This window comes from Chenopodium quinoa, unplaced genomic scaffold (assembly GCF_001683475.1).
Source record: "Chenopodium quinoa cultivar QQ74 unplaced genomic scaffold, ASM168347v1, whole genome shotgun sequence".
Lineage (NCBI taxonomy): Eukaryota > Viridiplantae > Streptophyta > Magnoliopsida > Caryophyllales > Amaranthaceae > Chenopodium > Chenopodium quinoa.
In genome coordinates, this window is record NW_018745003.1 from 1,726,817 (window position 1) to 1,748,407 (window position 21,591).

Genomic DNA, 21,591 nt, shown 5'->3' on the forward strand with positions numbered 1-21,591 from the left:
CCATTATTTGTGAAGCTTTTCGAGTTTTCATAGTTACATATGGGGTAATTTACTACTGATTTTGTGCTTTATTTTTGGGAATATGATAAGGATGTGCATAGTCTCTTAGTGCTGATAGTGGACAGAGAGAGTGCAAATTTCAGGAATAAGCTGGAATTGTCAACCGAATACATCACAAATCATGTTTCTTTGGTGAGATATTGAAATATTGGTGCACATAGGTTGCTGGATTACGAGTTCATTCCAAACGATACCATGGAGTTCCATATTCATTGTAAGCTTATTGCCTTTAGTTCTCTTCTTTTATATGTGTATGCATTGTCTCTTTTTAAATGCACTCATTTTGGCTCCTATGCTTATAATTAGTGATTGACATTGATTTAATTGAAATTTTAAATGGTCTAATTACAAGTAACCATGGAAAGGCCTGCAAGACCGAGGATTGCCCTTGGAGCTGCAAAGGGATTAGCACATTTGCATATTATATCCAATACCGAGTATGAAAATTGTCACTTTTACTTAATGGTGATAACTCTCATAGTACTATAGTAGGTGATATGAACTAATTTCATAATACAATGTGCTGGATTTCAAATTTTTTTGTCCGAGATTTATCCTGTACTTTTCCAGAGTTTTACAATACCAATATATTTGCTTTGTAATTTTAATTCTAAGGCCCTTTTATAAGGCCCCTGAAAGGTCCTTTATAATTCTCTTATATTGTGTTTACTTCATGGTTGTTGTAGTTTGTTTATACATTTTAAATCGGCTGGCCCGGGCTAGGCTTAATAGCCCATGGACAAGCTCAGCCCATTTTGGATTAGGCTTGGCCCGACCCATTTCATATAAAGCTCGGCCTAGCCCGACCCGGCTTGTTGAACAGGTCTAGTAACAACTAGTACCAAATAATCTAATATATATAAATAAAGTAGGCATTTTTCGAGAGCATTTGGCGCGCCACATAAGCAAAGGTATTATTTCGACCAATCAAAAGTTAGATTTGTATTTTATTTTAGAATAAATAAATTCACTTGCCACCTAAGAAAAAGTGACGAATGAGATTTAAGAATTTTGCCACGTAGTTAAAACAATGAATAGTGATTTATTAGGATTTAATTTATTTAAAAAACTAAAAATTATTTTTAAAAAATCATCTTTAGATATAGGATTTATATATCTTATATATCTAAGATAAATCTTGATAGTGTTTATGATAAGAAATAAAAATTATTCCTTAATAAAAAATAAACTAAAATTTGTGATGCATACCATTATAAATTGACGCATCCTACAACACCAACAAAATTTTGTATCAATACAAAACCAAATCAAGCGAATTTTGTGTCAGTTTTAGTCATCAATGGCTGAGTAATTCTTAGCTTAATTTTTAAAATCCATGTTTACATGTATATTTGTGATTATTGCTTACATTGTGTTTAAATGGAATACTTAACGATTATATGTTTATGTTTTGTTTACTAAATTTTGTTTTTACACGCAGATCTGATTTAATCAGAGAATTAGATTCGAGCAAAAATGATTGAAAAATCAAAGTACAAGTTTCTCGCCTGATGGTCTTATTGGATGAGAAGGTATTATATCTTTATAAATTGTTTACATTTATTAAATTTTTTTATAAACCTTACTTTGTAGTTTATATTAATTAATTTTATGATTAGAACAAATTTGTTGTGATTTAGGTAGCTTAATCAAGTCATCAAATTAACTTAATTTTGATTACGTTCATACCTTTATTAAAGCCAACTTTGTACAATTCGTCCAAAATTAATTGAAAGAAAAGTTTACTCAATTAAATACTTTTCATTCGTTACAAATAAGAAGCAATATTGCACGCATTGTCAGTGACGACAAAATAATGATTCAATTTTCCAAAATACTATTGTTCGGGCGATTAGGGACGATGAAAAAATTCCAATGCATAGATTTGATTTTGTACAATTACAATTTTTAGATCAATTTCACAACAATTTTTCACTTCCCGGTAAATTTATTGATTTATTTTAAAAGACTATAACGATTAATTTTGCATAATTTTTTTTTTGCTAACATGTTTTATTTATCCACTTTTATTAGATGGAAGAGATATGGGTGTGAACGAAGTAGGTGATTCTATTGAAATAGAAGATAAATAGTATACATGTTTTTATTATTTTTTATTATTTCTATTTTTTAAAAAACAACTAATAATGATTTAGGATTTAAATTATTCAAAAAATGAAAAAAAAATTATCTTTTCACATTAAAGACTTTAACCTAATATGTAATCGATAAAATATCATATTAACAATTTTTTTTAGATATTTACAATTTATTCATATTATTAAATTCAGTTGTCATATAACTAACAACAACGAATAAAATACAAAACAACAATAAATAAAGTCGCATAATAAATTACATTAAAAAAAAAATTTATACTTTTGTAATAGGCAATAACACTTTAATTAAATTATTATGCGTTTTTTTCGTCTAAAATTATTAAATAGTAAAATAAATCAAATAATTATATATATATATATATATATATATATATATATATAGGTTAAAATAAACTTAGAGTCTATAAGAAGATATCTTTTCTTGAGATTTATGTATGAAAAAAAAATCGTGCATCGCCACCTAGATAAAAGTAACGAATTAGATTTGATATATCCAAAATTTTAATGCCACGTAGATTATAATCCATGAATTAAATTATTTTAATGAAAAAAATAAAGTAAAAATATAGGAAAAGATAAATTTATTAATTCAATACTACGAGTATAAGAAATCCAAAAAAATATACTAAAAAATATTAAATGATAAACGCTTATAATAAAGTTTGAAACCTATCATATAAGATAAATTTTGATAGTATTTATGATAAGAAATACAAATTTTTCGTTAATTATAATTAAATTAAAATTTGTGATACATCATACGACACAAACAAAATTTTGTATCAATAAAAAACCCCATCAAGCGAATTTTGTGTTAATTTTTGGTCATTAATGGTCGGGTAATTTTTAGCTTAATTTTTAAAATCCTATGTTTAAATTAGTATTTCTAATTATTACTTACATTATATTAATTTGAGATACTCAATGATTATATGTTTATGTTTTATTTACTAAATGTTTTTTTACATGCAGATCTAACACATCATACGACACAAATAAAATTTCATATCAATACAATACCCCTTCAAGCGAATTTTGTGTTAGTTTTAGGTCACCAATGTCCAGGTAATTTTTAAAATATAATGTTTAAATTTATATTTGTTATAATTAGTTACATTGTATTTATTTAGGATACTTAACAATTATTTGTTTATGTAATGATATACGATTAGATGTTGTATACTTAATATATGGATGGCTTTGGTTATTTTTAGAGATGATGAAAAAATTCCAATGCATAGATTTGATTTTTTGTCGCAACAATTTTTCATTTATTGGTAAATATATTGATTTATTTTATATAAATGTAAAGATTTAATTTATATCAATTTCAGTTTGGCTAACATTTTTATCCATTGATGTAGTAGGTTGGTTGTGGACGAGGTTGGTGATTCTATCAAAATAAAAGATATGGTAAAACAATGAATAATGATTTAGGATTTAAATTATTAAAAATTTATCATTTCACATTAAAGATTTTATATAATGGAAAAAATATCATATTTACAATTTATTTATATTTAATAAATTCATTATAAATTATATTAAAAAAAAATATTAAGCTTTTGTTGTCTGAAATTATTAAATATAATAAATCAAATAATTAAAAATAGATGAAAAAACTGTGCATCGCACGGCTTCCATCTAGTAATGAAGTATGATACGGAGTACAAAATTATAAAGGGAGCTATAGATAACTAGACTGGGCAGGACTATGGTTTAGTTTTAATAGGTCGTATAGCCCAATCCTTGGAAATATGGGCCAATTTCCACAAAATATCGTCTTCAACATATTTCCCTCGCATAATTTATCAGATTGTCACCTTCTCTTCTCCACTGAATTTCTTCCTCTCTCTCTCCTCCTTCCACCATCAATGGCGGCAACAACCACGGCTAACAAAGTCCATAACATCTTCGAAAATCTCGAAACTCAAAAAGCTATACTCTGCAAATGCACCGACCTATACAAAGCCCTAACTTCCCATTTCACCAATCTCCAACAATCAATCGATTCCAAAACCCTAACCCTAGAAGCAAACCTCCAAAATCTCGATTCAACCCACCAGAAATCTCTCGAAGAACTCTATGAACGCGAAACTTCAATCCCAGAACGGTTGATTTCTCTCTCCTCAGAAATTGAGTCTAAGAAGCAATCCGCCATTGCCGAGGTCGAGAAAGCTCTAGATGAATCCGCGCCATTGTCGGAGGTTCTGAGGTCGTTGTGTAGAAGGATGGACCATAGTAATTTGCTGAGGTTTGTGGTGGGTAAGAGGAAGGAAACGGCGTCGTTGAGGTGGGAAATGAGGGAAGCGTTGAAGGAGTGTGTGGACCCTGAGAGGATGGTTCTAGAAGCGGTGAAGGAGTTTTTAGCGGCGAAGGAGGCGGGAATGCGAGGGATGGCGGATAAGCGGTGGGCGTGTGGGGTGGTTGTGACGGGGTTGTTTCCGGCGGAGGAGTTGAAGAAGAAGAAGAAGAAGAAGAAGAAGAAGAAGAGTGTTGGGGTTGATTTTGCGAGGAAGACGGTGGAGGAGGCGGAGGAGGTGGTAAGAGGTTGGAGAGAGAAAACGGAGCAGGTTGGTGATGGGGAAGGCGGTATGGGTTCGGCCGAGGCGGCAATGTTTTTGCAGGTTGTGGTGGGGTTTGGATTGAAGGAGATTTTTGAGGAGGAGTTTTATAGGAATATGGTGGTGGAATTTGCTGCTAGGAGAGATATGGCTAAGCTTGCTTTACCCATTTTTGGTGATCAAATTGCAGGTTTGTCTTCTTACTTTAGAAGTTTAATGGAGTTTATTTAATATGTATCAATGTATGTTTTAAATTATGCTGTTTCTTTGTGTTTTATAGTATTGTGAATGTGTGTATGGTGAGACATTGTCATTATTTACAAGATATAGTGACATTTTTGATTGACAATTAGGCAGAATTGTGAAATGAGAGTAACTTTGGTTTTTTTTATTGCTTGCACCTATCTTGTCTGAGAAATTGTGAGATGTTATCGGATTGGTTTTGTTGTACCAAGAATTGGCTGTTATGTTAATCGAGAGCTGAAATTCATGGCGATTTATGCAGTTGGTATTTGTACAAGGGATTGAGGGAAGAAGAATTGTAAGAGGAGTATAGGGTGTGTTATTAGTAATAGTGTTTTCATATATTGAGTTGAGGAAAGTCTTGTTCTTTGTGACACCGATTATTGTTTGGTTAGAACGGAGTTTTTGAGTGGGATTGAAGATTTAAAGTGTATGGAACTGGAAGCTATGGAATTGGTTTACAGACTGATCTAGCTGTAAAATGTTAAAGCTGCTTCTTTTTTATTAAGTTTCTAGGTAAGTTGTAAAGAGCAAAATTGATTAATTGCGTTGCTAGAAACATTCAAGAGCCAGTCTATTTCTTTGTTTTTGGGAGAATGAGCATATTGCAAATCTTTGCTCTGTAGTCTAATGTACACGTTCTTCTCGTATCTTGCGTTTAATGGAGATAAAAAGGGGGAAACATGGCCATGCCATGAATTTTGTTTGACTTATAGAATGCTCCTCCCTTTTGTTACTTGGTAAATACTTAATGAAATTGCTGATGGAAGTTTATAGAGAATGATAGAGCAAAAGTATTTTGCTTTTTATGTATTTATATTTTCACTATTCACAATAATCATTAAGAGAATACTAAGGCAAATGTATTTAGGGCCTTTAGGTTTACCTTGAAGTGGAAATAAAATGTTGAAAAGCATCACCTTTTGGACTTGTGGAGTGTTTAGTTCATTAGGAGCTCAATTCTAAAAGGTATACAAAGTATTATCATGGAATATCAAGATTGTCAGCTATAATCCAAAAATAATCAGACTGAAATATTTACCAATTTGTCTTTTCATGCTGTTATGGTCGTGAAACGCTGTGTTACACACTTACTGACTTACATCCACGAGATGTCACCTCAGCTACACCACAAACTGTACTGTGACCACGATCATGGTCATGACTGCGGACATCTTGTAACCAAATATTGCTGGATATTCCCTTGTTATAATCAACCATCTGAGGTTTTGAGCCACTGTTTGCACCTTGGTAATAACTTCGTGTAATTTGAAGTTCTATTATATATCAATCAAAGCCTTAATCCCATAAGTGGGGTCGGCTACATGAACCAAAAGTGATTATTCCGTGTAGTCATCGACAATTTGAAGCTCTGTTGAAGGTGATTTTCTTTTCTTATAGTATTGGGATATATCTTTATGGTCAATAATTGGTGAGGGGAATTGATAGACTTTATAAATACAAAGTTGTTGAATACTGAAAGTCTGACATTGGTAACCATCATCACCTCCATTGCAGAATTTCAACCCTGTTTCTCCTACACATAATTTTTATAGAAATCATTGCTTGTTTGGATAAATAATATGTTCCTTTATTGTTTGGAGTGAGACTGTGGTGTATGCTGCGATGGTAGGAAATCACCAAGCTTGGCAGCTTGGTGCTTTGTATCCTACACACTTTTATTTTCATGGATAAATAGACGGTGTACACATTTGAGTTCTTGGGCCAGAAAGAATTCAAAAGTGTATTCCTGATACGGAGTAGGAGATTAGGAAGTTGTCAATGCAGACACTGATAAATGATTTCATAAGCAAGACTGTCTAGATGGATATATTGGACCTTCCATTGCAACAAGGGAATTAAAATCTTACAGTTAGCTTGCCTGTTAATTATCATAGCTGCTAGATCCCATCTGCCAAGAAGTATATATATTCTATCAGAATGGAAAGGTTTGACGATCTGTTGACTAGACAAAGGTATTTGAGCATATATTCCCATCTCTTCTCTTGACTATTCAGCATTGCTAGTTTGAATCAATGGAGAAAATAAACTAAAACATACCTTACGTGCCCCCTCTATTGAGAAATATGGGTTAAATGTCTCACGAAGTTAATTTTTATACTCATTTGTCACACGAAACTAAGTTTTATACTCATCTGTCACAATTGGCAACTTTTATACCAATGTGTCTAAGAGGTGCTACCTTTTATACCAATTTGGTTATTTGGCCATAGGTATTGAGATTGTTCGTTATTAAGCTGGAGATTCTTCAACGTAACAATGCTGAAGCCTATTGGTTTCATATTACGTTTTTTTTTTTCTTTTTTTTTTTTGGTTTTGTTTTTGGTTTGTTTTTTTTTCCAGTTTCTCTAATGGGGTTGACTCTCGTCTTGCTTTCCTTTCTACCTGTTCTTTCTCTGTCTTCTTTTTTTTTGTTTAGGGAGAGAGAGAGTTGGGGTGGGGGAATGGTTAGTGGGGATAAAGCCATAACGGCATATGGATGAAGATTGAATATTATTTAGCATGTGCCCCTCATGCCTTTGATGTCTGTGACTTGATCATATTTGCAATGATGCCCTTGGAACACTTTTATTTTCAGATTTTGGGATTACAAACTGATTTAGTTAAACCATGTAAAAATGGACTCTTGTTGACATATATGTATCATTTAAAGTTGTTTTAGCGCTGCTGCAGCACCATTTCATGATTGTTTCACTGGTGAATGTATACTACATTCCTGCTACCCATGATAAGCCATTTCATGATTGTTTCACTGGTGAATTTTCTTCTCACAGATTTGATTGATCAGTTGGTAAAAAATGAAAAGGAAGTTGAGGCAGTATATTTCGTTTCTGAGTCTGGCTTAATTGAAAAGTACCAGCCTGTGTCCCTTCTCAAGTCTTCTTTGCGCCATGTCAAAAAGAAAACCACAGAAATACTGAAGAAAGGCAACCATAACGCTGGTGCAACTGTAAGCTAATTTGGACGATTCTTGTTTTTTCCTTTTTGTTGGATTTCCATGTTATTATTTTTGCAATTCTTGTTCTGACCACAGATATTGCTTGACATCTCAGGATGAAGCCAACACTTTTGAGATGAATTACACCAGGTCTATCATCAGATGTGTTGAAGACCATAAGCTTGAGGCTGAATTTTCTGTTAATAGCTTGAAGAAGCGGCTTTCTTTGCTGGAGAAAGCAAAGTCTGATAAGAAAAAAAGTTCTGCATCCAACAGCTCCAAACCTTCTAACAAAAGAGCTCACAGCAGTGGGGGTCCCCCTCGGAGCAGAGGTGCACCGCCTCCACGTCCTGCAAAAATGCAAAAATTCCCGAGTCCGCACCCAACGTATGGTCAGCGTGATGCAGTCTCACGCTCACCGGCTCTTAGCCCAGTATCAAGATATCTGGGCCACTACAGTTTGTCTGGTCAGACTGCCTATGATCCAGGCCTCACTGCATCAACTTATGGGGCAAGTTTACCGAATCAGACTGCCTATGATCCAGCACTCACTGCATCCACTTATGGTCAGAGGTATGATGCTTCTCTTGCTCCAACTGCTGACCAGGTTGCTCAACAACAGTATGGAGTAGCTGGTGGCAGTGCTCCTAGTCCTAGTGTTGGGCCACGGTTTGTCGGTTCTTATGGATTGCAGAGTGCGTATGGAACATATGATTATGGTGCCACCCCGACATCTACTTATCAGCCTCCTTACGGAAAATAATATCCGGTACTAGGAGTAGACATGCTGATCCTAAGTTAGTACTAGCATAGAGTAGAGTATACATTTCAGTCCAGTAGGGGGAAGCTGTACATTCTCTCTACTTTGGAGTTGTATAAATTTTAAGAAAGGAAGTACAAAGAAGTTTGGATTGCCTTTTTTTTCAAGGGTAATCCTTGCTTTAAAATATAGGGTTTTTTTTTTTTTATTTTTTTCAAGCGTAATCCTTTTCTTTTTGCCTGCATACCTGTGCCAGTGCCTGTGCTAGAAGGTCTTTGACCCCATGCCAATCTTAGGCACTCAGATAAGATGTTATGGAGAGGAAGACCAAGTTAATAGTTGGATAATGGATCACCAACTCTATTCCTCACCTTAGTTTTTTTTTTACATTTTGGGGGATTTTCTCTTTTATCTTAAAGGATTATGATTGAGGGCCAAAATTAACAAGAACTTCTCAACAAAAAAACCTTACAGTAAATTTCTTGATTGTATACTCTCTTCGTATTTTACTACTTGTTCGATTTCTCCATGCGTGGAGTTTTAGGAGAAGTACGGAATAGTAGAAAGTATTAAAATATGAAGGAAGTGGGGTAGTGGAAGAATAAAATATGATAATTGGGAGGAGATAGAATAAAGAAATAAAGGTATTAAAATATGATAGTTGGGGGTCCACTAGAAGACAAGAAATTAGTAAAACATTAGATTAGCTTTCGTGCAATGCACAGATACAGAGTATAATAAAAAAAGTGTACATTTTCAAGTCATATTATCACTCAAAACATGTAAAAATCTTTGTATTAACATAAATCAAACAACAAAAAATTAAAATAATAAACAAAAGAAATTCATGTCTACAACAAAACTTAGTAGACTTTGTAATTAGACGGAGTAATCACATATATACAGGGTTAATATTTGCTTTCTATAAGATTTTCTATATGTTCCTTAAGATAATGTATGGTATAAAATTACTTTGCAGTCAATACTTAGTTTATTTTAAAAAAAAAAAAAAAATCAGGCGGGAAAAAATTATAGGAGAAGCTAACATGTGTATAATTTGGAGAAAGGAATGATGTCCGCTATTGTTATTTTAGTATTAGTTATAGATTGTGAAAGAGTTCTCAAAAAGAAAAATGGAGCAAGTAATAAAATACAGTCGTAAAAAGAAAGTGAAGCAAGTAATAAAATACGGAGTAAATACATAATAAGTAACAAAATTCATGGCCATATGACAAATACATACTAATACGAATTGTATTTTATAGGTGCAATTATCTAAATTATGAAATACATTTTATAGGGTGCAATCGTCTAAACTATGAAGCACATTCTATTAGTATATCATTAATTCATCACCCAATTCAAAAATTAAGAAGAAGCCAAGTAAAATTAGGGCAAATCCACCAAAAAATTCTTGGAGGGGGGCAAGTCCAAATTCCAAATTAAGCGTGGCATAAAAATGGCGCCAAAAACTTCCTGCAAAATTCTGGCGAACACTTAAACGGTGTCTACTTAAATTCACACCCTCAAAATTCTTCCACTTTCCCACCTTTCTTCTCTTTCTCTCTCCTCAAAATGCAACGACAAAGGTCAATCCTCTCCTTCTTCCAGAAACCCTCGCCGGAAAACCGCAGCTCCACCGCCGGCGACAAGGTCAACGCCGCCGGAAACCGCTACAACCTCCCTTCTCAGTCGAGCTTCAATGGCGGTCCTAACAAACCTAGCAGTACTTCTTCTAAATCATCTATTTCTCGACTTGAAGAAATCCGAGGAACTGACACTCCTCCCGAGAAAGTTCCTCGTCAAGTTCAGTTTGATAATTTAACTCCTACTGATAATAAGAAATCTTCCGTTTTCTCTAGTATTTTGCACAAATTTTCTAAGGTTGATCCAATTGACAGAAATTCTCAGCGGTTCGTTCTTTTTCTACTTAAACCTCGCATTTCTAGGGTTTTTATTTTGATGTTTTTGTTGTTTTTCGTTCAATTTGTTTTGTTAAAATGAATTTGATTAAAATTGCTGTGTAGTGAGAATCGATGAATTAGGTAATCCTAGTGTTAGTGCTGGAGAGAGGATAATTTGTGGATTTGCTGTTTGAAATTATTCTGGAATTGTAATTTTGTTCAGTTATTTTTTTTGTTGATTTATGATTCAATTGTTATTATATTGGCGTTTTATAGCTGCTACTTTTGTTAATTGCTTTGAAATGTTTTTTCAATTGTTTCGGGATTTAGTCTGAGCTCATTGAAGGATTTTGACAATTGACATGATCTGTTAAATTACTTCATTCTCATTCAAATTGTTTGGCTTCTTGTGTTGTGTTTAAATCATAATCTTCAGTGAAGTATGGAAATTTAAATTTATTTGCGAAATGTCAATTCCAAAAGCAAATCGGATGATTAGAATGGTACGTTTCAAAATCGAAATCTAGAATGTATTCCTTAATATTTAACAATTTGTGTAATGAAAGACAGAAAGACTTAGCCACTCATAGTCTATGCTTTCAGTAGCTCAAGTATGGTATTGTTACAATTTGAAATGTGGAATATTTTAGTTTTCTGCCTTGTGCAGACTGTCTTTAGTGGCAATTTTGTCTATAGAATATCATTATCTTAGTTTTTGTTTATTTATTTATTTACTTTTTAAATTTTTAATTTTGAATTAGCCTATCCTGTACTTGCAAATTTGCAATATATTCATTTGAGTTGTGACCCTTGCAGGAACCAAGACAATGGTGGATCTTCGGTTGTTTGCTCAATGTTTGATATGTTTAATGAATGCAACAAAGTGCCCAAGGAATCTGGCTCTTGTAAGGTTCCTGAAAATAATTCTAATGGGTCGCTTAACAAGGACTATTCAGTGAAAAGCAACTGTGACTTCATTAATCTTGAACCAGAAACCCCATTGGGCCGGCCCTTTGTTCCACGCCTAAAGCGAATTCAAGAGGACTGCAGTAATTTTGGCAATAAAAGTGATTTCAACCTGACAAACTCTAGCAAAAGAGTGAAATTCGCTGAAGATTCAAAACCAGTAAACAAGAGTCCTCAGGAGGTTATAGAAGTAGCTAGTAAGTTTGAGTGGCTCCATCCTTCAAAAATTAGGGATGCAAATGGAAGAAGGCCCAGCGATCCTATTTATGATAAAAGGACACTATATATACCACCTGACGTCTTAAAGAAAATGTCAGCATCACAGAAACAGTACTGGAGTGTGAAATGTCAATATATGGATGTGCTGCTCTTCTTTAAAGTGGTATGTTCCAGTTTTAACTGGATTTTCTCTGATAGTGTGTAGGCTAATAACACAAATTTGTTTATATTATGGTAAAGTTCTCTCTTTTGATATTATTGGCTAATATACTGCACCATGTAGGGAAAATTCTATGAACTATATGAGCTAGATGCTGACATAGGGCACAAGGAACTGGATTGGAAACTGACCAATAGTGGTGTGGGGAAATGTAGACAGGTATATTTGGCTCTTCTACTATTTGTTAGTTGCAAATTCTTGGTTTAGCGGCTTTAGTCAATTTGTGACATTTATTTGTCCCCTCTGTTCAGGTTGGTATTTCTGAAAATGGCATTGATGATGCTGTGCAGAAGTTGGTTGCTCGAGGGTAGGGAAATCTAAGCTTCACTCATTTATATTTCCTTCCTGTTTGTGTATAAATCGTAAATGTTGCTTATTCTGTTTTAATCCCATATCTGTGTGAATCTTGACCATTTTTATTGGTGAAGCTGCAAAAAGGTGAATATATACTTTTTGATGTATGATTTTGTTGCCTACCTTTTATCTGGTTTGTCAGCATTATTGTTTGAAATGTGTGTTAGTCTACATATAACTACTATTTTTCTTATGTTGAGTGGAAAATTGCCCTAAATTTGTGATTATTTTTTCGAGTTATCTCTTCCTCTTCTACATTATCTTAGATTTTGGTTCATATTGAATTCTTTGAGAAAAATGCTGAGAGGCTTTTTGTTTATTGTTTGTTTGATTATTATTTTTTCCTAGTCCACAAAAGAACAATATAATTTGCTATAAAAATCTGATACTCTCTTCTCCATCCTTTGAAGTTTGCTCCACTTGCTTTCTGAGAGGCAATGTTTAAAAATGTTGACCACATATTTGCATTAATCTATAAGGAAAAAAAAATATTTTGATGAATCTTATTTCTTTTTAGATTCATCGTATATCTAATTATTATTTTTTAAAAAATATTTTTAGTAATACGTAATTTAAGCTATTAACAGTCAAATAAGGTTTAACATTAAGGAATGGAGGGAGTACTAAAGTATTCAGCCCGATTAGCTTCTTGCTTTCTATTGTTCGGCTTGTTCAATTCTTCATTGGGGTTATTTTTATATCAATAGTCTTGTTATCTATCACCTTTCAATTCAAGACTTTCTATGCGTAGAATGTTTCTCTTTTGTAGAACTTCCATAGTTCTGGACTTTGGAGATTGCTCATGTGAACAAACCATTTCTTTCCTTCACATAATCACATGCTTTTGTGGAGGCATATGTAAAAATTTCACTTTTGTGTAAATTGCTTGTTTGTGTTACTTATTTTGAAATTTGAAAATTTGTCATTGAAGGTATAAAGTTGGACGAATAGAGCAGCTAGAGACATCTGATCAAGTTAAAGCAAGGGGTGCAAATGCTGTAAGTCCTCTCGGGCCTGTCTTAAGGTTTGAAAGTTGTGTTATTTATGACATCATCTGTGTTTGGACTTTGGTTCCTATCTTTCCAACCTCATATTTTCCAATTACTTCTCTTGATGAATTTCATCTTGCCTACCCAAAAAACAAGCAGTTTGGTGCATGAAGATTATTAAGATGAGTCAAGTTAATTTATTTTTGTTTAACAGCACACAGGTCACAAGAAAACTGGCAAGGAATATGTGGCTTTGTGTGAAACAAATACTTGATAATTTTTTTTTTCTTTTCCATAGATAGCTTTTCTAGATGGGAAACATTAATTTCTTTGAACTTTTTATGACCTCATCAGTGTCATACAGTAGTAATGCAATTTATCGGATACGGGTGATCAACTTTATTAACTGTGTTCATGGTTCAGTTCAATAGCATCATGGAAGTATAAGGGATACTGCTATTTTTATGGATCCATCTATCTTATTAATTCCTCCTCACACTACTTTTGGTTCTTGAAACTGGTCTTGTTAGAGAAGTGATTAGTATAGCAAGTGCAGAGATCAGGTTTGCACCTCTAATGTTCTGTTTTCCGCCTGTGTCATAATCATCAATTCATCATATGTTAAACAGGAATCTTGTTTGGTGACTGGAATAAAGCATGAATACCACTAAAAAATGGCCATGTAGAGGAAGGTTGACTAACTGGAACACCTAAGACAATTCATTCAAGAGCTTTTGCATGAAATTTTAATGCTCACTTCTCTTTATTATTGCAGAATACTCTTATGTCTCTTTTAGTTTGAGTTTGTCGACTTGTCGTGACAATTATATCCTTAACTAATTATATTCATGGTTTTCAGGTTATCCCTAGAAAGTTAGTCAATGTGATCACACCATCAACAGCAGCTGGTGAAACCATCGGTCCTGATGCTGTCCATCTTCTGGCAATAAAGGAGGTTTGTCGATTTGAAGTCAGCTAATTTAATTCACTCTTCTTATTCCAGATTTTAGATTATATATCATTTTATTTTGAAATGCTGCAGGGATCTTGTGGGGTGGATGGTGGTACTTCAGTATATGGGTTTGCTTTTGTTGATTGTGCTGCATTGAAGATTTGGATTGGTTCTGTCAGTGATGATGCATCCTGTGCTGCTCTTATGGCCTTGTTGATGCAAGTATGATCTTGAATTTCATGATAAATCCTCTTATGGATGTGTGACTTGTGCAATTGAGATTTTACTCCGGTTCTCTAATTTTTTGATTCTAGGTTTCACCAAAGGAAATTATTTATGAAAGTAGAGGTAAGTATTATTTTGTGGTTGTCTCCGTCAGTATACTTTTATGATTTTTTTTTTCCTCCCTCACCTGTGAATTCTTTTACAGGATTATCAAGAGAAGCTCAGAAAGTGCTCAAAAAGTACTCATCTACAGGTTTTACTACTGATCTTGTATATTTAAAGAAGATTGCTTTCGGATAATTCTTTATTTTATAACAGACTTTCCCTTTCAGCATTAATTGCTATATTTTCTGTACTAGCTCTCTTGGAGATAGAGTTTGTTCGTCAATGTCATAAGTGACTAGTCATATGTATGTATTCTGAGAATTACGTACTGCAAACCAAAACAAAGGAGATTTAAGAAAGGTTGTATAGTCAAAGCATAAATAGGTTTTTATTATTTTTTATTTTTATTTTTTTTAAATAACTTTTTCTTTGTTTCACCAATATAATGGCCAGGAATCTATAATGCTCACATATACCTTTTCCCACTAAACATTTAATTTGAATCAAAGCTAACTAGGAACTACCCTTGACCTTTGTATTTTGCGGCTAGAGTAACGATGCTACAGAGTTGATTACTGAGGGGCCTCACTGAGCTGGCTCAGCTCTGTTGCAGTCTTACTCCTCTTTATGGCAGGATATTGAGTCAGGGTGTCAAAGATGTAGCAAACACTGATATTTTGGCTATATGTTTACCACTTTAACAGTGATGTCCTATATTTTTTTTTTATGGAGTATCCCTAAATTTATTAATGGTTTCAGGTTCCATGGGTGTACAAATCACACCCATGCTTCCAGTTAATGGTTTCTTGGAAGCCGCAGAAGTGAAGGCTGTGATCCAGACAAAGAAATACTTCAAAAATTCTGGCAACCTCTGGGATCATCTGCTTGATGGTGTAACAAATCATGAATTTACCTTGCGTGCTTTGGGCGGTCTCATTGATCATTTATCAAGGTTGATGGTATGTTTACTACTTTACTGTTTAATTTGTTTGTTATAGTACAATTTTGTCAGCATCTTTTGCAATCCTTGTTGCTTTCTTTTATAGTTGGATGACGTTTTATGCTATGGAGATGTGTTGCCATACCAAGTATATAGAGGTTGCCTCAGAATGGATGGGCAGACACTTATTAATCTTGAGGTTTTTCAGAACAACGCTGATGGTGGTTCAGTTGGTGATCCTCTGGAACTTGAATGTATCAAAACGATTAACGTTATCATGCTGCTTCAATGTGTATATTAAGAGTTAAATTCTTTTGATTTCAGGTACATTATTCAAATATCTTGACAACTGTATAACTCCTTCTGGGAAGCGACTTCTGAGGAGCTGGATTTGTCATCCATTAAAAGACATTGATGAAATCAATAATCGGCTGAATGTTGTTGAGGCCTTAATTATGCGTTCTGAAATCATGTTAATCATAGCACAATATTTACGCAAGATTCCAGACCTGGAAAGGTTGCTTGGTAAGGTTAAAGCTATGGTTCATTCACAAGCTATACTGACGTTGCCCTTGGTAGGAAAGAAAACATTGAAACAGAGGGTAAGGCCGCTTCTATTTTGTTTCTTCTGCACCGTCTCAATTGTATTCGTGCATTTTGAGACCTCTCCCTTTGTGAAACTGAGTTAACCAACCTTATTTATTCAACAACTCTGTTGATGTGTCTGAGTTGATGCTTTTGTCAGGCAAAAATAAGTACAATATTACATAACATGTAGAATTAACTAACAATGTCATGACGGATTTGAAGAAGGGTTTTCAATTCAACAGATGGCGTCTATGTTACTTGGGCTCTTTATTTCACCTCAAGTACCTAGTTGGATTTTTGGCACTCATGCAAGGGTATGGGCACTTTGACACTTGATTTTCGGCCGAAATTGTGAATAGTTGTGTCAGATACCTGTATACTGCCCATGTCCAACATGAGTACTTGTGGTCAACATTATACCCTAGTTCAAGTGACATAGCCATGTCATATGACTGAAATATATTTCATTTCATCTTTTTAAGTGCTGAATTTTTGTGAAGATGTGAGGGCTCTGAACCTTCTGTCCTGATATTTGTAGTCTATATAGAAATTTAGATATTTACAATTGGCTTATTATGTGTAATCATGTATTTTATCTTCTCTGCTTGCTAGTGGAAGGATTGATTTCGTAGCTTGTGAAATCAAGTTGACGTTTTTCTGAAAAATTAAAAGTTTTCATTTTTAAAGTTAACGCATAATCCTGTCAATTTGTTACAGACTCCATTGCTCACTTCACCAATGTTTGTAGTTTTATGGAATCTGGAGTGCTTCACTATGGTCATTTTTTAGTTTAAGTATTTGCATCAGTATGTAATCATAGAAGTTTGTGCTTGTTATATGTAGCCAGTTGACTCAGCTTGCTATCCAATGCATTTACCACGAATTAAGACCCTAGACATTCTAGGGAGCTAGATGTGTTAATGGAGAAAAGTGACCTTATTTATGAACTCTCTGATGAGTTAAGAGAAGATTCTCTACCATAAGTTCCTTTTTTAAAATTTTAGTATTATTTCTTTTTTTTTTTAATTTTTTTTTTATTATTTTTTTTTTATGCACCAAACAAAATCTTAAAAGAGGAGGATTCAATCTTATCCTATACATGGTCAGCTTGTGTCTTACCACATTGCTGAAATGGCAAAGTATATCATTAAGTTCCTTAAAGTTGTGTTTTGGGCCTCTTGGCTAATCAATTACGAAGTATTATTCATCATGTGTTGCTGCCTTTTTGCGGAGAAATTACCATATATAGAAGCTTTATGTTTGAATGTTTAATATGGTGCAGGTCAAAGTATTTGGATTGATTGTTAAAGGTTTGCGGATTGGGATGGACTTAATGAATGTGCTATACAATGAAGAGCATCTCATGTCACTGCTATCGAAAATACTGGACCTACCCCCGCTTAGTGAGCACAATGCGCTTAGTGAGTTTCTTAGCCAGTTTGAAGCGGCTATAGATAGTGACTTTCCCAAGTATCAGGTCAGTTTCTTTCAGATTGGCGCATTTTGGTTTTTAGAAAATTTTGCATTAGGTGCTTGAGATACGAAAACAAGAATGATCTCAAAAGCTTTCTGTTTTTCCTAATCTTAGAAATGCCCCTTCCTTTTTGTCATGTTATCCACCGAAGATACAGTAGAGGCCTCCTTTCCAAAAACCATGCTTTCATCATATATTTAGTAGAATAAGTCACCTTTACTGCTATACTTATTCTCATCGTATTTCTTGTGCCTGAAAGGCTGAATCCAATTTTGTTAATGTATCTTTTATTTATTAACTAAAAGTTTATCAAACATTTCAGGATCATGATGTGACAGAAGCTGATGCGGAGATACTTTCTATTTTGATTGAGCTGTTTGTTGAAAAAGCTAGTCAATGGTCTCAAGTAATATTTGCTCTCTGTTGCATAGATGTCTTAAGATCTTTCGCCACCATTGCTATTGATTCAAGTGGATCTATGTGCCGACCTTCTATATTACCCCAGTCTACTTCTACTGTTTGCCAAAATAATGAAGGACCTACATTGAAGTTCAAAGGATTGTGGCATCCATTTGCCCTAAGAGAAAGTGGTGGGTTGCCTGTGCCAAATGACATAGTTTTGGGTAAGGATACAAATGGCCATCTTCCGCGGACTTTGCTGTTGACTGGACCAAACATGGGGGGCAAATCCACACTCTTGCGTGCTGCCTGTCTAGCTGTTATATTGGCACAGGTTCTTATATACTTCGAATTATTTTTAGTTAAATAAAGGACTGCCTGTCCAACTATTGTAATGAAGTACTCTAAATGGCACATATTTCTAATTTTGTTGCTTAAATTTTCATTCAGCTCGGATGCTATGTTCCATGTGAGACTTGTTCTCTATCAGTTGCTGACATTATTTTCACAAGGCTTGGTGCAACTGATCGGATTATGACCGGTGAAAGTAAGTTTCATGACAGCTTTTCCCAGTGATTTTCTTGATTTAGTCTCTGATGCAATTAGATATAAGTTGATTGGATTGCCATTTAATGGTCCAAGTCATAAGCCTTCAGCCCAGGAAGCAGTTGCTTGTGGCTACATTGTCTGTCTACCTGTCTTGATCAATAATGGACTGCTAAGAAGATAGTGCATCCAAATCTCAAACAATGCACTCTTGGTCTACTACTGGCTTCTGTGCTTTGTCACTGACATAATATGAACTTTCCTTTTATGTTAATATTATAGGTTATGTCGTATTTGTTTTTTTTATGATAAGTTATCTGGTTTGCCTAGAAAATCATTGCTCATCTTTAAGCTGGCTATTGCTATCCATTTCTGTGTAATACTGCCTGATATAAATGTATAACCAATCACATAAACTCTTTTGCTTTAGAGTTATAAAAAAGCTTTTGTATTTTGACAAGGCTCCCTGCATATCATGTTATACTTCTCAACGGTTGAGCTCCCTGTGATATCACTTTTTCGGTTATTCATATATGCATCATCTTGTTTCAGGGTACTGAGTTGTAAAATTTACTGTTGAATCTTAATGGTGCTGAAATAATCTGCAGGTACATTTTACATTGAGTGTGCGGAAACAGCATCAGTTCTCCAAAATGCAACACAAGATTCTCTTGTCCTTCTTGATGAGCTAGGTCGAGGAACAAGTACTTTTGATGGATACGCCATAGCATATGCTGTAAGGAACTCTATAAACTCTCAATTTCAACCACAATTTTTAGCAAGTGGTCATAAAATGAAATATTCTGCCTTGGCTTTAAATGGTCTACATGTCCGGCTTTCAGAAAAAAAAAAAAGGTCTACATGATGTGCCAAGCTTCTAAATTAGTTTGTTGTATATGTAATATATACCTTGTCAATTGCATTACTCGCATATGCTAAACTGCTGAAGCTTAATGTCATGTGGATCCACATCAAGTGGGTTCTAGAATTAGTGGACTATAGGTTGCTATGTGCTCCTGAAAGTCAAGGCTTGGAGTAACCTAATGGTTTAAATGAACACTAGATGGATTAGCGTGTTGTTCAAAAAAAGTAGGATTTTGTGCTGACGTTGTTAATTGTTATTCAACAAGCGGATGTCTGAGATTAAAATGCATTGCAGCTTAAGACACACTGGCACCCACGCAGATGGATTCACACATCACCAACAAAGTTTTTTTTTTTTATAATTTTCAGAGATCAAACTGGACAGAATAATGAGTCTTTTACGGTAAAATCAATAATTGTGAGTAGACGTAATGGAAGTTCTGAATAGTCTGTCATGGAAGGGAACAGTAGCTAGTCATATGTGATCAATGTCTTGTCCTGCTTTGCTTGATTACATTGGTTGGCAGAAATTAGTCTATTTTGAGAACTAGAATTTAGTATAGTTACGTATCTTTGATAAATCAATCTTTCTGGTCTTCTCTGCAGGTGTTTCGCCATCTAATTGAGAAGGTGAACTGTCGTTTGCTGTTTGCCACTCATTACCACCCGCTAACAAAGGAATTCGCGTCCCATCCTCATGTTTCTCTGCAACACATGTCTTGTGCTATGAAACCAAGATCCTCCACTGGAGAGGACTTTGATTTGGTGTTTGTCTACCGCCTGGCAACTGGAGCTTGTCCTTCAAGCTATGGCTTACAAGTGGCTCTTATGGCTGGTATACCCAAGCAAGTAGTTGAATCTGCTTCGACTGCTGGTGAGGTGATGAAAGAAATGATAGGGAACAGCTTCAAGTCAAGCGAGCAAAGATCAGAGTTCTCAACCATTCATGAACAATGGCTAAAAACCATACTTTCTCTGGCATGTTGCGAAGACAGTAATTTTGATGATGATACATATGATACCCTGTTTTGCTTATGGCATGAGCTAAAGACCTCATATAAGAACTCTACGGCTCCGTTATAGAACAATGCATTGTTTATTTATAAGCCATTAGGGGTTTCAGGAGATGTTCTCATTAGGTATTATGAGCTGATTTAGGTCCTGTGCCAGGTGAAATGTATGTAAGCTGAAGTGGTAATTAGTTTGGTGTAAGGTTTAGAAGAGTGTATGTACTCTGGTGTAAAGGCTATTAATGTATAGTTGCTTGCTACTTGTCCTATTTCTCTTATTTTGTGCATGTATTTTAGCTTTTTCGCCTGTGGTTTGCGATTACACCACAAACCACAGACAACATTTAATTGTCAAACCCGTATCAGGTACATTATTTGACATTTACACACATTTAGATATTTGTTAAGTTGTCTTAAGAAAAAAAAAAAAAAGATATTTGTTAAGTACACGTAAAAGTTGCGCAGTTTTTTTTTTTTTTTTTTTGGTTACAATGTTGATGGTGTGCACGCCAATAAATGATTCTTAACAATCTGTTGATCCATCAACATAACTAAATGACAACTTTGGTTATTGAAGAGCTTTTTTTTTTCCATTTCACTTTTTTTTTTTCTGATGACAGAATCCATTTCACTTACATGTGTTGAAGAAAATACGCAAATGGTGCTTAACCCATGCAAGCATGATTATAGAATTTGTTTTCATCAAAGTTCCTAATATTCACGAATTCATCAAATATACCAAAAAGGTTATTATGTTGAATGAATTTTCTAATGTGTGTTCATGGGCGTCAACCTTTAAAAGATGCTTTATCAATATAATTCATTCTATAAATCAAATGAAATAAATTATAAAATGAGGGAGTTCATAAATTTTCCTTTTGGACTCACGATTTTCATATTCACTCCCTTTTTTAATAATTTTTTTTATAACTTAACATGTGCCCAACTGTCCATGAACAGACATTAAAAAAGTTATTTTGAAATAGATGAAAGGTCTCTTGAGAAACTTTATTTTCTAATAATTGCTATCTAAAACGGATAAAATGGCAAACAATTCTTATCTTTCTGAATTTTCTATATAATTATAAATTCATAGAAATTAAAATTAAATTTTTAAATGTGTGGCTAAT

At 34.1% G+C, this 21,591-nt stretch overlaps 2 protein-coding genes across 2 annotated transcripts; both read left to right on the plus strand.

The window, feature by feature from the left end:
• The first annotated feature begins 3,900 nt into the window (after window positions 1–3,900).
• On the plus strand, window positions 3,901–9,060 carry LOC110707808 (FRIGIDA-like protein 4a). The gene is made up of 3 exons (XM_021885857.1): window positions 3,901–4,934; window positions 7,783–7,958; window positions 8,062–9,060. The coding sequence occupies exons 1-3, from the start codon at window positions 3,938–3,940 to the stop codon at window positions 8,707–8,709; spliced, it is 1,821 nt and encodes a 606-aa protein (XP_021741549.1). The 5' UTR covers window positions 3,901–3,937; the 3' UTR covers window positions 8,710–9,060.
• An 879-nt stretch (window positions 9,061–9,939) lies between these two features.
• On the plus strand, window positions 9,940–20,850 carry LOC110707809 (DNA mismatch repair protein MSH7-like). Its single transcript, XM_021885858.1, has 17 exons — window positions 9,940–10,619; window positions 11,427–11,958; window positions 12,079–12,174; window positions 12,267–12,322; window positions 13,301–13,367; window positions 14,218–14,313; window positions 14,401–14,532; window positions 14,625–14,658; window positions 14,741–14,788; window positions 15,400–15,599; window positions 15,687–15,813; window positions 15,905–16,182; window positions 17,451–17,645; window positions 17,965–18,375; window positions 18,492–18,588; window positions 19,196–19,323; window positions 20,058–20,850. The coding sequence occupies exons 1-17, from the start codon at window positions 10,282–10,284 to the stop codon at window positions 20,532–20,534; spliced, it is 3,312 nt and encodes a 1,103-aa protein (XP_021741550.1). The 5' UTR covers window positions 9,940–10,281; the 3' UTR covers window positions 20,535–20,850.
• The last annotated feature ends 741 nt before the right edge of the window (window positions 20,851–21,591 follow it).

Excerpts from the sequence above, each read along its gene's own strand:
- LOC110707808 (XM_021885857.1), top strand. The coding sequence starts at position 3,938 with ATGGGCCAATTTCCACAAAATATCGTCTTCAACATATTTCCCTCGCAT. Across the intron at positions 4,935-7,782 it reads TTTTGGTGATCAAATTGCAG|ATTTGATTGATCAGTTGGTA; the intron begins GTTTGTCTTCTT and ends TTCTTCTCACAG. Across the intron at positions 7,959-8,061 it reads ACCATAACGCTGGTGCAACT|GATGAAGCCAACACTTTTGA; the intron begins GTAAGCTAATTT and ends TTGACATCTCAG.
- LOC110707809 (XM_021885858.1), top strand. The coding sequence starts at position 10,282 with ATGCAACGACAAAGGTCAATCCTCTCCTTCTTCCAGAAACCCTCGCCG. Across the intron at positions 12,175-12,266 it reads GTGTGGGGAAATGTAGACAG|GTTGGTATTTCTGAAAATGG; the intron begins GTATATTTGGCT and ends CCCTCTGTTCAG. Across the intron at positions 14,314-14,400 it reads ATCTTCTGGCAATAAAGGAG|GGATCTTGTGGGGTGGATGG; the intron begins GTTTGTCGATTT and ends GAAATGCTGCAG.